The sequence below is a fragment of the Thalassophryne amazonica genome, chromosome 7, assembly GCF_902500255.1.
Source record: "Thalassophryne amazonica chromosome 7, fThaAma1.1, whole genome shotgun sequence".
Lineage (NCBI taxonomy): Eukaryota > Metazoa > Chordata > Actinopteri > Batrachoidiformes > Batrachoididae > Thalassophryne > Thalassophryne amazonica.
Window position 1 is genome coordinate 3713457 of NC_047109.1, and position 12371 is coordinate 3725827.

Below are 12371 nucleotides of genomic sequence, written 5' to 3' on the forward strand. Positions count from 1 at the left end.
GACTTAACAGTATTCCCTGATAACTCCCTTCTGTCTGATCATTTCTTAATAACATTTACATTTACTCTGATGGACTACCCAGCAGTGGGGAATAAGTTTCATTACACTAGAAGTCTTTCAGAAAGCGCTGTAACTAGGTTTAAGGATATGATTCCTTCTTTATGTTCTCTAATGCCATATACCAACACAGTGCAGAGTAGCTACCTAAACTCTGTAAGGGAGATAGAGTATCTCGTCAATAGTTTTACATCCTCATTGAAGACAACTTTGGATGCTGTAGCTCCTCTGAAAAAGAGAGCTTTAAATCAGAAGTGTCTGACTCCGTGGTATAACTCACAAACTCGTAGCTTAAAGCAGATAACCCGTAAGTTGGAGAGGAAATGGCGTCTCACTAATTTAGAAGATCTTCACTTAGCCTGGAAAAAGAGTCTGTTGCTCTATAAAAAAGCCCTTCGTAAAGCTAGGACATCTTTCTACTCATCACTAATTGAAGAAAATAAGAACAACCCCAGGTTTCTTTTCAGCACTGTAGCCAGGCTGACAAAGAGTCAGAGCTCTATTGAGCTGAGTATTCCATTAACTTTAACTAGTAATGACTTCATGACTTTCTTTGCTAACAAAATTTTAACTATTAGAGAAAAGATTGCTCATAACCATCCCAAGGACGTATCGTTATCTTTGGCTGCTTTCAGTGATGCCGGTATTTGGTTAGACTCTTTCTCTCCGATTGTTCTGTCTGAGTTATTCTCATTAGTTACTTCATCCAAACCATCAACATGTTTATTAGACCCCATTCCTACCAGGCTGCTCAAGGAAGCCCTACCATTATTTAATGCTTCGATCTTAAATATGATCAATCTATCTTTGTTAGTTGGCTATGTACCACAGGCTTTTAAGGTGGCAGTAATTAAACCATTACTTAAAAAGCCATCACTTGACCCAGCTATCTTAGCTAATTATAGGCCAATCTCCAACCTTCCTTTTCTCTCAAAAATTCTTGAAAGGGTAGTTGTAAAACAGCTAACTGATCATCTGCAGAGGAATGGTCTATTTGAAGAGTTTCAGTCAGGTTTTAGAATTCATCATAGTACAGAAACAGCATTAGTGAAGGTTACAAATGATCTTCTTATGGCCTCGGACAGTGGACTCATCTCTGTGCTTGTTCTGTTAGATCTCAGTGCTGCTTTTGATACTGTTGACCATAAAATTTTATTACAGAGATTAGAGCATGCCATAGGTATTAAAGGCACTGCGCTGCGGTGGTTTGAATCATATTTGTCTAATAGATTACAATTTGTTCATGTAAATGGGGAATCTTCTTCACAGACTAAAGTTAATTATGGAGTTCCACAAGGTTCTGTGCTAGGACCAATTTTATTCACTTTATACATGCTTCCCTTAGGCAGTATTATTAGACGGTATTGCTTAAATTTTCATTGTTACGCAGATGATACCCAGCTTTATCTATCCATGAAGCCAGAGGACACACACCAATTAGCTAAACTGCAGGATTGTCTTACAGACATAAAGACATGGATGACCTCTAATTTCCTGCTTTTAAACTCAGATAAAACTGAAGTTATTGTACTTGGCCCCACAAATCTTAGAAACATGGTGTCTAACCAGATCCTTACTCTGGATGGCATTACCCTGACCTCTAGTAATACTGTGAGAAATCTTGGAGTCATTTTTGATCAGGATATGTCATTCAAAGTGCATATTAAACAAATATGTAGGACTGCTTTTTTGCATTTACGCAATATCTCTAAAATCAGAAAGGTCTTGTCTCAGAGTGATGCTGAAAAACTAATTCATGCATTTATTTCCTCTAGGCTGGACTATTGTAATTCATTATTATCAGGTTGTCCTAAAAGTTCCCTAAAAAGCCTTCAGTTAATTCAAAATGCTGCAGCTAGAGTACTGACGGGGACTAGAAGGAGAGAGCATATCTCACCCATATTGGCCTCTCTTCATTGGCTTCCTGTTAATTCTAGAATAGAATTTAAAATTCTTCTTCTTACTTATAAGGTTTTGAATAATCAGGTCCCATCTTATCTTAGGGACCTCGTAGTACCATATTACCCCAATAGAGCGCTTCGCTTTCAGACTGCAGGCTTACTTGTAGTTCCTAGGGTTTGTAAGAGTAGAATGGGAGGCAGAGCCTTCAGCTTTCAGGCTCCTCTCCTGTGGAACCAGCTCCCAATTCAGATCAGGGAGACAGACACCCTCTCTACTTTTAAGATTAGGCTTAAAACTTTCCTTTTTGCTAAAGCTTATAGTTAGGGCTGGATCAGGTGACCCTGAACCATCCCTTAGTTATGCTGCTATAGACGTAGACTGCTGGGGGGTTCCCATGATGCACTGTTTCTTTTTCTTTTTGCTCTGTATGCACCACTCTGCATTTAATCATTAGTGATCGATCTCTGCTCCCCTCCACAGCATGTCTTTTTCCTGGTTCTCTCCCTCAGCCCCAACCAGTCCCAGCAGAAGACTGCCCCTCCCTGAGCCTGGTTCTGCTGGAGGTTTCTTCCTGTTAAAAGGGAGTTTTTCCTTCCCACTGTAGCCAAGTGCTTGCTCACAGGGGGTCGTTTTGACCGTTGGGGTTTTACATAATTATTGTATGGCCTTGCCTTACAATATAAAGCGCCTTGGGGCAACTGTTTGTTGTGATTTGGCGCTATATAAAAAAAAATTGATTGATTGATTGATAGAGACATATCAACAGCAGAGGTAAAACAGACAATAAAATCCATGAAAAGTAACAAAGCACCCGGCCCGGATGGTGTCCCTATTGAAGTATATAAAGAGTTCACAACAAAATTGGCACCAATACTTAAATCATTATATCAAGATATATTTGATCAGCAGAGATTGCCACAGACTATGACACAGGCAACTATTTCAGTTTTATTAAAAAAGGACAAAGACCCCACCTTATGTAGCTCATATCGTCCGGTAAGAATTGTGATTATAAAATCCTGATGACTGTTGTGTGGGCCGCTGAAGAGAAGGTACTGCTGGCCCACCACCACCAGATGGCGCCCTGCTTGGAGTGCGGGCTCCAAGCACGAGAGGGCGTCGGAGTCGCTGGAAGTGACAGCTGTCACCTATCAACACCAGCTGTCACTCATCACCACCACTACAAAGGCCGGACTGCAACTCCACCTCCTCGCCGAGAAATCTTCTACCATACAGGTAATTCTCTGCTGAACCTTAATCTGAGTATTAGTCTGATCTCTCTTGCAGCCGTTTTCCTGGGACGGATTCCTTGTCTGCTGAGTTGGCGTTTGGTGTGGACTGCGACGGCTTCGCCTCCCACCCCACCCAGATAAGTGGTTGTCTCAGGAGCTGTCTGAGTGTGTTATTGGAGGTGGAGGTTCTCCCTCCTAACTGTATACAGACTGTGGGATTACTGAGTGTGCGAATTCACACTCATCCAAGAACTGTTTCTGTTCTCTGCCAGCAGTACCGGGTCTGACTGCTGAAGACAGTAGCCACCTGGGGCGCAGGGCTTGGCGGCTCCGGTGTTTTTCAGATCCGTTGGTGGTGGAAGCTGTGTGGGATCCGGCTCTTCTCGCACCAGATGTCTCCTATCTTCGAGCCTGCCACACGTCACCTTGTGTCTGATTGATATTCCGCAATATTTGTATTTGTCTGTACTTCGTTGTGCGCTTCACAACATTAAATTGTTACTTTTTGGCTATTCCATTGTCCCTTCATTAACGCCCCCTGTTGTGGGTCCGTGTCACGACACCTTCCCAACAATGACGATCCTAGCTACGCACATTGAAACTGTCCTTCCTAATGGTATTAATCCTGATCAAACCAGTTTTATACCAGGCAGACAATCCTTCTATTATATGCTGCGTCTAATTAACATATTGTATACACCCCACTCAGAACAGTCTGAGTTTGTGATGTCCTTAAATGCTGAGAAAGCATTTGACGGTGTCGAATAGCAATATCATTTCACTGTCTTGGAAAAGTTTGCATTTGGGCCCTCCTTTCTATCGCGGATCAAAATCCTATACAATTCCCCAACAGCTGCAGTACGGACAAACACTACAGTTTCTGATTACTTCCAACTTTATAGGGGCTGCGGGCAAGGTTGTAGTGTCTCCCCTTATCTCTTTGACCTGGCAATTGAGCCACTCGCAATAGCTCTGAGAGCAGAGGGCAGTATTAAAGGAATCACTCGGGGAGGTAAATCCCATAAGGTGTCGCTTTACGCCAATGACCTTTTGCTATATATATCTCACCCAGCAGACTCTATACCAAAATTACTACATATTCTGGATGAATCTGGTCGTCTGTCAGGTTTTCAATTAAATTATTCAAAGAGCTTGCTTTTCCCAATTAATGATATAGACAGACATGGAATTCTCACTGACCATGGTATACACTTTGATAAGGGGTTTAAATCAGGTATCCTGGGAGAAAACTAAAATTGCATGGCAGAGTGATTTGGGGGTGGTGCTCTCAGAGGAGGCGTGGAGAGACGGCCTGTCTCCTGTCCACACCTCTTCATTATGTGTACGCCACGGATTAATTCAGTTTAAGGTGCTCCATCATCTCCACGACTCAAAGGACAAACTTGCCAGAATTTTTCTCACCACAAACTCTGCCTGCCCGAGGTGTGGTAACAGCCCAGCCTCAGTGGGACACATGTTTTGGGCCTGTCCCTCCCTAAACAGTTACTGGGGCAGTATTTTTGATGTATTCTCTCATATGTGCAAAAAGACCAGAGCTCCTGATTTCCACACAGCCATTTTTGGCATAGCCCCCCCCAAATTGTGAGGTCACAAACTTACAGGCGAATGCTTTGGCGTTTGCTTCATTACTTGCTCGCAGACTGATTCTTTTTAACTGGAAGGCAAAGAAACCTCCATCGTCTCTACAGTGGTTGAGGGAAGCATTTTCCTTTCTGCCTCTGGAAAAGCTCAGGTACAAGACAAGCAAAAGAAGCAAGGACTGTTCTGTGACCTGGAGTTCTTCTTTCCCCCTTACAATAAGTACTCTGCACATTTAGAGGCAATTGCACTATTTCTAAGAATTTCCAAGAATTTATGTGAAATAATAATGTTGTATTTAAAAACAAAAAACAAACACAGACCGACTGTAAAAAGACTGTCCAGTTTTGTGCCCCCCCTTTTTTTCCTAAGCCTGGGGGTGGGGGGGGGGGTATTTCCATCCATCCATTTTCTTTCGCTTTATCCCAGGTCAGTTCACGGGGGCAGCAGCTCAAGCCAAGCCGTCCAGACCTCCTGATCCACACACACCTCCCCCAGCTCCTCCGAGGGAACCCCAAGGCGTTCCCAAGCCAGCTGCGAGACATAGTCCCTCCAGTGTATTTTTGTTGCGGTTGTTGTTGGTATGTTATGTATGTTCAGTTAAATGTGAAAATAGGAAAATAAAGTGTTAAAAAAAATCTGACAGGCGTATTATATTGTGGCATTGAGTGTATGGTTACACTCCAAGCTGCTGCTGTGCTGATGATACTCTGCTCTACTCTGCAGCAGTGATCTCAAATTATCTGATGATTTCCTCTCAGTATAACAATCAAAGAAAAAAAATCATTTGAAAGAAGTATGAAAGATTAACATATTTTGTGTGAAGTTCCTGTTCATCCTGTTAATTTCATGGTAAAACATTTCTCCTGATGAATAACACACTTTGGACATAAACCAGCATCACCACACCCTCCTTTCTCTAAATGAAACATAGCTCTTGCACTCCATCACTGAGCAATAACGCCCCCTCCTGGCAGAGTTACTGTCCAGCACCACACTGTCTGCGTTGCTAATGATGTTCACGTGTCTGTCCTGTGACAGTCTAAAGAAAACTAGATGAAAAAGTGATGATGTGGATTAAACGTAATCCGTCTGTCTGATTACTTGTGCTGCCTGACACAGGAGGTACTGCGTATACTCGGCACGTGGAGATTATTGGATACGAAACGGTATCTAGATACAAACATTTGCATCGATTCATTCAGTGTGCATCGACTCAGTTAATGGGTGAATGTTGGGAAGGTGTCGTAGCACGGACCCACAACAGGGGGCGCAAATGAATGGACAATGAGTAAGCCAAAAGGTAACAATTTACTGTTGTGACAATACACAACTAAATATACAGAAACTGCAAAGTCAATTAACACCAGGTGACGTGTGGGCAGGCTCGAAGATAGAAGACCCCGACGAGAGAGAGGCCGCGTCCCACACGGCCTCCACCACCAACGGTCTGAAGAACACCGGAGCCGCCAAGTCCCGAATCCCCAGATGACCTCTGTCTTCGGCTGTCGACCCTGGTACTGCTGGCAAAAAGCAGAGACAAGATGAATGAGTGTAAATCCGTACACTCAGTGGTCTACAGTCTGTACACAGTTAGGAGGGAGCACCTCCACCTCCAAATCACACACACTCGTGCAGCTCCTGATCTACCACTTATCTGGGATGGGGTGCGAGGTGAAGCCGTCACTCTCACACCAAACGCCAATCCTCCAGACAAGGCAACACTTCAGGAAAACGGCTGCAACAGAAGTTCAGTTGGTTACACAATGTGTCAGTCAGCAGAGAAATTACCTCTCGGTAGTCGATTTCTCGGCGAGGAGGTGGAGTTGCAGTCCGGCTTTTATGATGGTGATGATGAACGAGTGACAGCTGGTGCAGGGGATGAATGACAGCTGTCACTTCTTCTGGGTCTGGCGCCCTCTCGTGCTTGGAGCCCGCACTCCAAGCAGGGCGCCCTCTGGTGGTAGTGGGCCAACAGTACCTCCTCTTCAGCGGCCCACATAACAGTGAAATTGTGATGCATCACTCGCTGCCTGCTTGCATCGATTTTTTCCGAGGCACAATGAATGCACCACGGATGGAAGCCAGAAAGCACATTTCTACCAGAACAAACATGCAGGTCCAGTGAGAACCGCAGCAAGCAGTTGGAAGTAGGGTTGGGTATCAAATACCGGTTCCTTTAAAGTACCATTAAGAAATGATTCGATTCACCGACATCAACAGCCTTTCTGCTTAACGATTCCCTGATCGGTCCTTCAGTTCTGGACATCAGAGCGGCTGTTGTTTTTGAGGGTGTTTTTGAGCCGTGCAGATTTCAGTTGGAATCAATAACTTCACAGCGAATCGCTGTTTTAAATCAAATAATACCTCTTTCCAAACATTATAATACAAACAATAAACTACAACCAACCAAAACCATTTTTCCCCAACATGAGACTTCCCGTGTTTTTTATGAATTACATCCTGACATGCAGCGCAGCTCAGAGTCTATGGAGTTACATTTGTGTCATTAATGTCTGAAAGGAAATGCTTTTGACAAAAACTACAGATTTTGTTTATTTCTATTTCTGTCCAGAGTTTAAGGATCCAGTGATCAATGTCATATTTATTTACTTTAAGACTCAATAAAATGTTGTTGACATAGAAAACCTGTAAAGCCGACTTTTAATACACAGAAGATTCACACGAGGTACTGATAAGGAAACTGATAAGGAATTGGATTGATGAGGAGAACTGATATTGAAAAAAATCTTAACAATACCCATCCATAATCGTATCTCAATGTGAGGAAATGAATCCCCCTCAAATATATATCAAATCACATTGAATCAGGAACATTGTCAGTATCATCATGTATCGCTGTATGTATCGTATCGCTGGCAGTGTATTGAGGTGTGTATCGAATCATTGTCAGTGATGAGATTCACATGCCTAGCATATACAGATGGCTGTAGACTCGGGTTATATTTCTGATTTCATAGTTTTAAAGACAGAATGCCGCCTCACCGGGAACACAGCAGTCGGCTGCTGAATGGACGGAGGTAAAGTGTCTCCTCTGCTGATGCCAATAGCCTCCACGTTGAAAGTCATCAGCCTCCGGCCTCGCCCACGGCCCGCCATCACGCCAATCCACCACAGGTCCTCTCACACGGGTTCAGAGAGGGTGGGGTCTCACTGAAGTGAGGCTGGATCCGAACAGAACAGAGATTAGTGTGAAAAATATCTTGACTAACATATTGTCTAGTCACAGAAAACATGAATATTACCACTGTTAAAAAACAAACAAAAAACAGCTACAATAATCATTTATTTGAATCAACGTCTTTGTAAAAGATGATAAAACATTAACAAAAACAAGCACAATTCAAAGTTCTTGTTTGACACTGTGGCGACTTCTGCTCAGGATTTCTTAAGATTACTTTGAAGAAAAAAAAAATTGACAACATTAGGTGAAAGTTGTGCTCATAAGTTGACATACCCTGGCAGAATTTTTGATTTTTTTGGTCATTTTTCAACACAAAACCTTTTTTCCCCACTCATGGTTAGTGTTTGGGTGAAGACATTTTTTGTCAAATAACTGTGTTTACTCTTTTTAAATCATATTGACAACAAAAACTACCCAAATGACCCTGATCAAAAGTTGACATACCCTGGTGATTTTGGCCTGATAACATGCACACAAGTTAATACAAACGGTTTTGGGGAATAAGTTTCATTACAGTAGAAGTCTTTCAGAAAGCGCTGTAACTAGGTTTAAGGATATGATTCCTTCTTTATGTTCTCTAATGCCATATACCAACACAGTGCAGAGTAGCTACCTAAACTCTGTAAGTGAGATAGAGTATCTCGTCAATAGTTTTACATCCTCATTGAAGACAACTTTGGATGCTGTAGCTCCTCTGAAAAAGAGAGCCTTAAATCAGAAGTGCCTGACTCCGTGGTATAACTCACAAACTCGCAGCTTAAAGCAGATAACCCGTAAGTTGGAGAGGAAATGGCGTCTCACTAATTTAGAAGATCTTCACTTAGCCTGGAAAAAGAGTCTGTTGCTCTATAAAAAAAAGCCCTCCGTAAAGCTAGGACATCTTACTACTCATCACTAATTGAAGAAAATAAGAACCCCAGGTTTCTTTTCAGCACTGTAGCCAGGCTGACAAAGAGTCAGAGCTCTATTGAGCTGAGTATTCCTTTAACTTTAACTAGTAATGACTTCATGACTTTCTTTGCTAATAAAATTTTAACTATTAGAGAAAAAATTACTCATAACCATCCCAAAGACGTATCGTTATCTTTGGCTGCTTTCAGTGATGCCGGTATTTGGTTAGACTCTTTCTCTCCGATTGTTCTGTCTGAGTTATTTTCATTAGTTACTTCATCTAAACCATCAACATGTCTATTAGACCCCATTCCTACCAGGCTGCTCAAGGAAGCCCTACCATTAATTAATGCTTCGATCTTAAATATGATCAATCTATCTTTATTAGTTGGCTATGTACCACAGGCTTTTAAGGTGGCAGTAATTAAACCATTACTTAAAAAGCCATCACTTGACCCAGCTATCTTAGCTAATTATAGGCCAATCTCCAACCTTCCATTTCTCTCAAAAATTCTTGAAAGGGTAGTTGTAAAACAGCTAACTGATCATCTGCAGAGGAATGGTCTATTTGAAGAGTTTCAGTCAGGTTTTAGAATTCATCATAGTACAGAAACTGCATTAGTGAAGGTTACAAATGATCTTCTTATGGCCTCAGACAGTGGACTCATCTCTGTGCTTGTTCTGTTAGACCTCAGTGCTGCTTTTGATACTGTTGACCATAAAATTTTATTACAGAGATTAGAGCATGCCATAGGTATTAAAGGCACTGCGCTGCGGTGGTTTGAATCATATTTGTCTAATAGATTACAATTTGTTCATGTAAATGGGGAGTCTTCTTCACAGACTAAGGTTAATTATGGAGTTCCACAAGGTTCTGTGCTAGGACCAATTTTATTCACTTTATACATGTTTCCCTTAGGCAGTATTATTAGACAGCATTGCTTAAATTTTCATTGTTACGCAGATGACACCCAGCTTTATCTATCCATGAAGCCAGAGGACACACACCAATTAGTTAAACTGCAGGATTGTCTTACAGACATAAAGACATGGATGACCTCTAATTTCCTGCTTTTAAACTCAGATAAAACTGAAGTTATTGTACTTGGCCCCACAAATCTTAGAAACATGGTGTCTAACCAGATCCTTACTCTGGATGGCATTACCCTGACCTTCAAAGCGCATATTAAACAAATATGTAGGACTGCTTTTTTGCATTTACGCAATATCTCTAAAATCAGAAAGGTCTTGTCTCAGAGTGATGCTGAAAAACTAATTCATGCATTTATTTCCTCTAGGCTGGACTATTGTAATTCATTATTATCAGGTTGTCCTAAAAGTTCCCTGAAAAGCCTTCAGTTAATTCAAAATGCTGCAGCTAGAGTACTGACGGGGACTAGAAGGAGAGAGCATATCTCACCCATGTTGGCCTCTCTTCATTGGCTTCCTGTTAATTCTAGAATAGAATTTAAAATTCTTCTTCTTACTTATAAGGTTTTGAATAATCAGGTCCCATCTTATCTTAGGGACCTCGTAGTACCATATCACCCCAATAGAGCGCTTCGCTCTCAGACTGCAGGCTTACTTGTAGTTCCTAGGGTTTGTAAGAGTAGAATGGGAGGCAGAGCCTTCAGCTTTCAGGCTCCTCTCCTGTGGAACCAGCTCCCAATTCAGATCAGGGAGACAGACACCCTCTCTACTTTTAAGATTAGGCTTAAAACTTTCCTTTTTGCTAAAGCTTATAGTTAGGGCTGGATCAGGTGACCCTGAACCATCCCTTAGTTATGCTGCTATAGACGTAGACTGCTGGGGGGTTCCCATGATGCACTCTTTCTTTCTCTTTTTGCTCTGTATGCACTACTCTGCATTTAATCATTTTTCCTGGTTCTCTCCCTCAGCCCCAACCAGTCCCAGCAGAAGACTGCCCCTCCCTGAGCCTGGTTCTGCTGGAGGTTTCTTCCTGTTAAAAGGGAGTTTTTCCTTCCCACTGTCGCCAAGTGCTTGCTCACAGGGGGTCGTTTTGACCGTTGGGGTTTTACATAATTATTGTATGGCCTTGCCTTACAATATAAAGCACCTTGGGGCAACTGTTTGTTGTGATTTGGCGCTATATAAAAAAATTGATTTGATTTGATACATACTGTAGTACACTGTAGAACACACTGTACACACTGTAGTACACTGTAGTACACACTGTAATACACTGTAGTACACACTGTAGCACACACTGTCATACACTGTAGTACACACTGTAGCACACACTGTCATACACTGTAGCACACACTGTAGTACACACTGTAGCACACACTGTAGTACACACTGTAGCACACACTGTCATACACTGTAGTACACACTGTAGCACACACTGTAGTACACACTGTAGCACACACTGTCATACACTGTAGTACACACTGTAGTACACACTGTAGCACACACTGTAGTACACACTGTAGCACACACTGTCATACACTGTAGTACACACTGTAGCACACACTGTAGTACACTGTAGCACACACTGTCATACACTGTAGTACACACTGTAGCACACACTGTCATACACTGTAGCACACACTGTAGTACACACTGTAGTACACACTGTAGCACACACTGTAGTACACACTGTCATACACTGTAGTACACACTGTAGTACACACTGTAGTACACACTGTAGTACACACTGTAGTACACACTGTAGTACACACTGTAGTACACACTGTACATACTGTAGTACACACTGTAGTACACACTGTACATACTGTAGTAGTACACACTGTCATACACTGTAGTACACACTGTAGTACACACTGTACATACTGTAGTATATACTGTCATACACTGTAGTACACACTGTAGTACACACTGTAGCACACACTGTCATACACACTGTAGCACACACTGTAGTACACACTGTAGCACACACTGTCATACACTGTAGTACACACTGTAGTACACACTGTAGCACACACTGTAGTACACACTGTAGCACACACTGCCATACACTGTAGTACACACTGTAGCACACACTGTAGTACACACTGTAGCACACACTGTAGTACACACTGTAGTACACACTGTAGCACACACTGTAGTACACACTGTCATACACTGTAGTACACACTGTAGCACACACTGTCATACGCTGTAGCACACACTGTAGTACACACTGTAGCACACACTGTCATACACTGTAGTACACACTGTAGTACACACTGTAGTACACACTGTCATACACTGTAGTACACACTGTAGTACACACTGTAGTACACACTGTCATACACTGTAGTACACACTGTAGCACACACTGTAGCACACACTGTAGTACACACTGTAGTACACACTGTCATACACTGTAGTACACACTGTAGTACACACTGTAGCACACACTGTAGTACACACTGTAGTACACACTGTAGTACACACTGTAGCACACACTGTACATACACTGTAGTACACACTGTAGTACACTGTAGTACACACTGTAACAC

At 42.2% G+C, this 12371-nt stretch overlaps 1 protein-coding gene across 1 annotated transcript in view; it reads right to left on the reverse strand.

Moving 5' to 3' along the window:
* The window catches only part of polr3glb (polymerase (RNA) III (DNA directed) polypeptide G like b), a 123531-nt gene extending 115559 nt beyond the window's left edge, over positions 1 to 7972 (reverse strand). Inside the window, exon 1 of the mRNA XM_034173729.1 lies at positions 7797 to 7972. Coding sequence (XP_034029620.1) covers positions 7797 to 7910 — 114 coding nt within the window. The 5' untranslated portion in view covers positions 7911 to 7972. The remainder of the gene's footprint in view (positions 1 to 7796) is intronic.
* Between the last annotated feature and the right edge of the window lie 4399 nt (positions 7973 to 12371).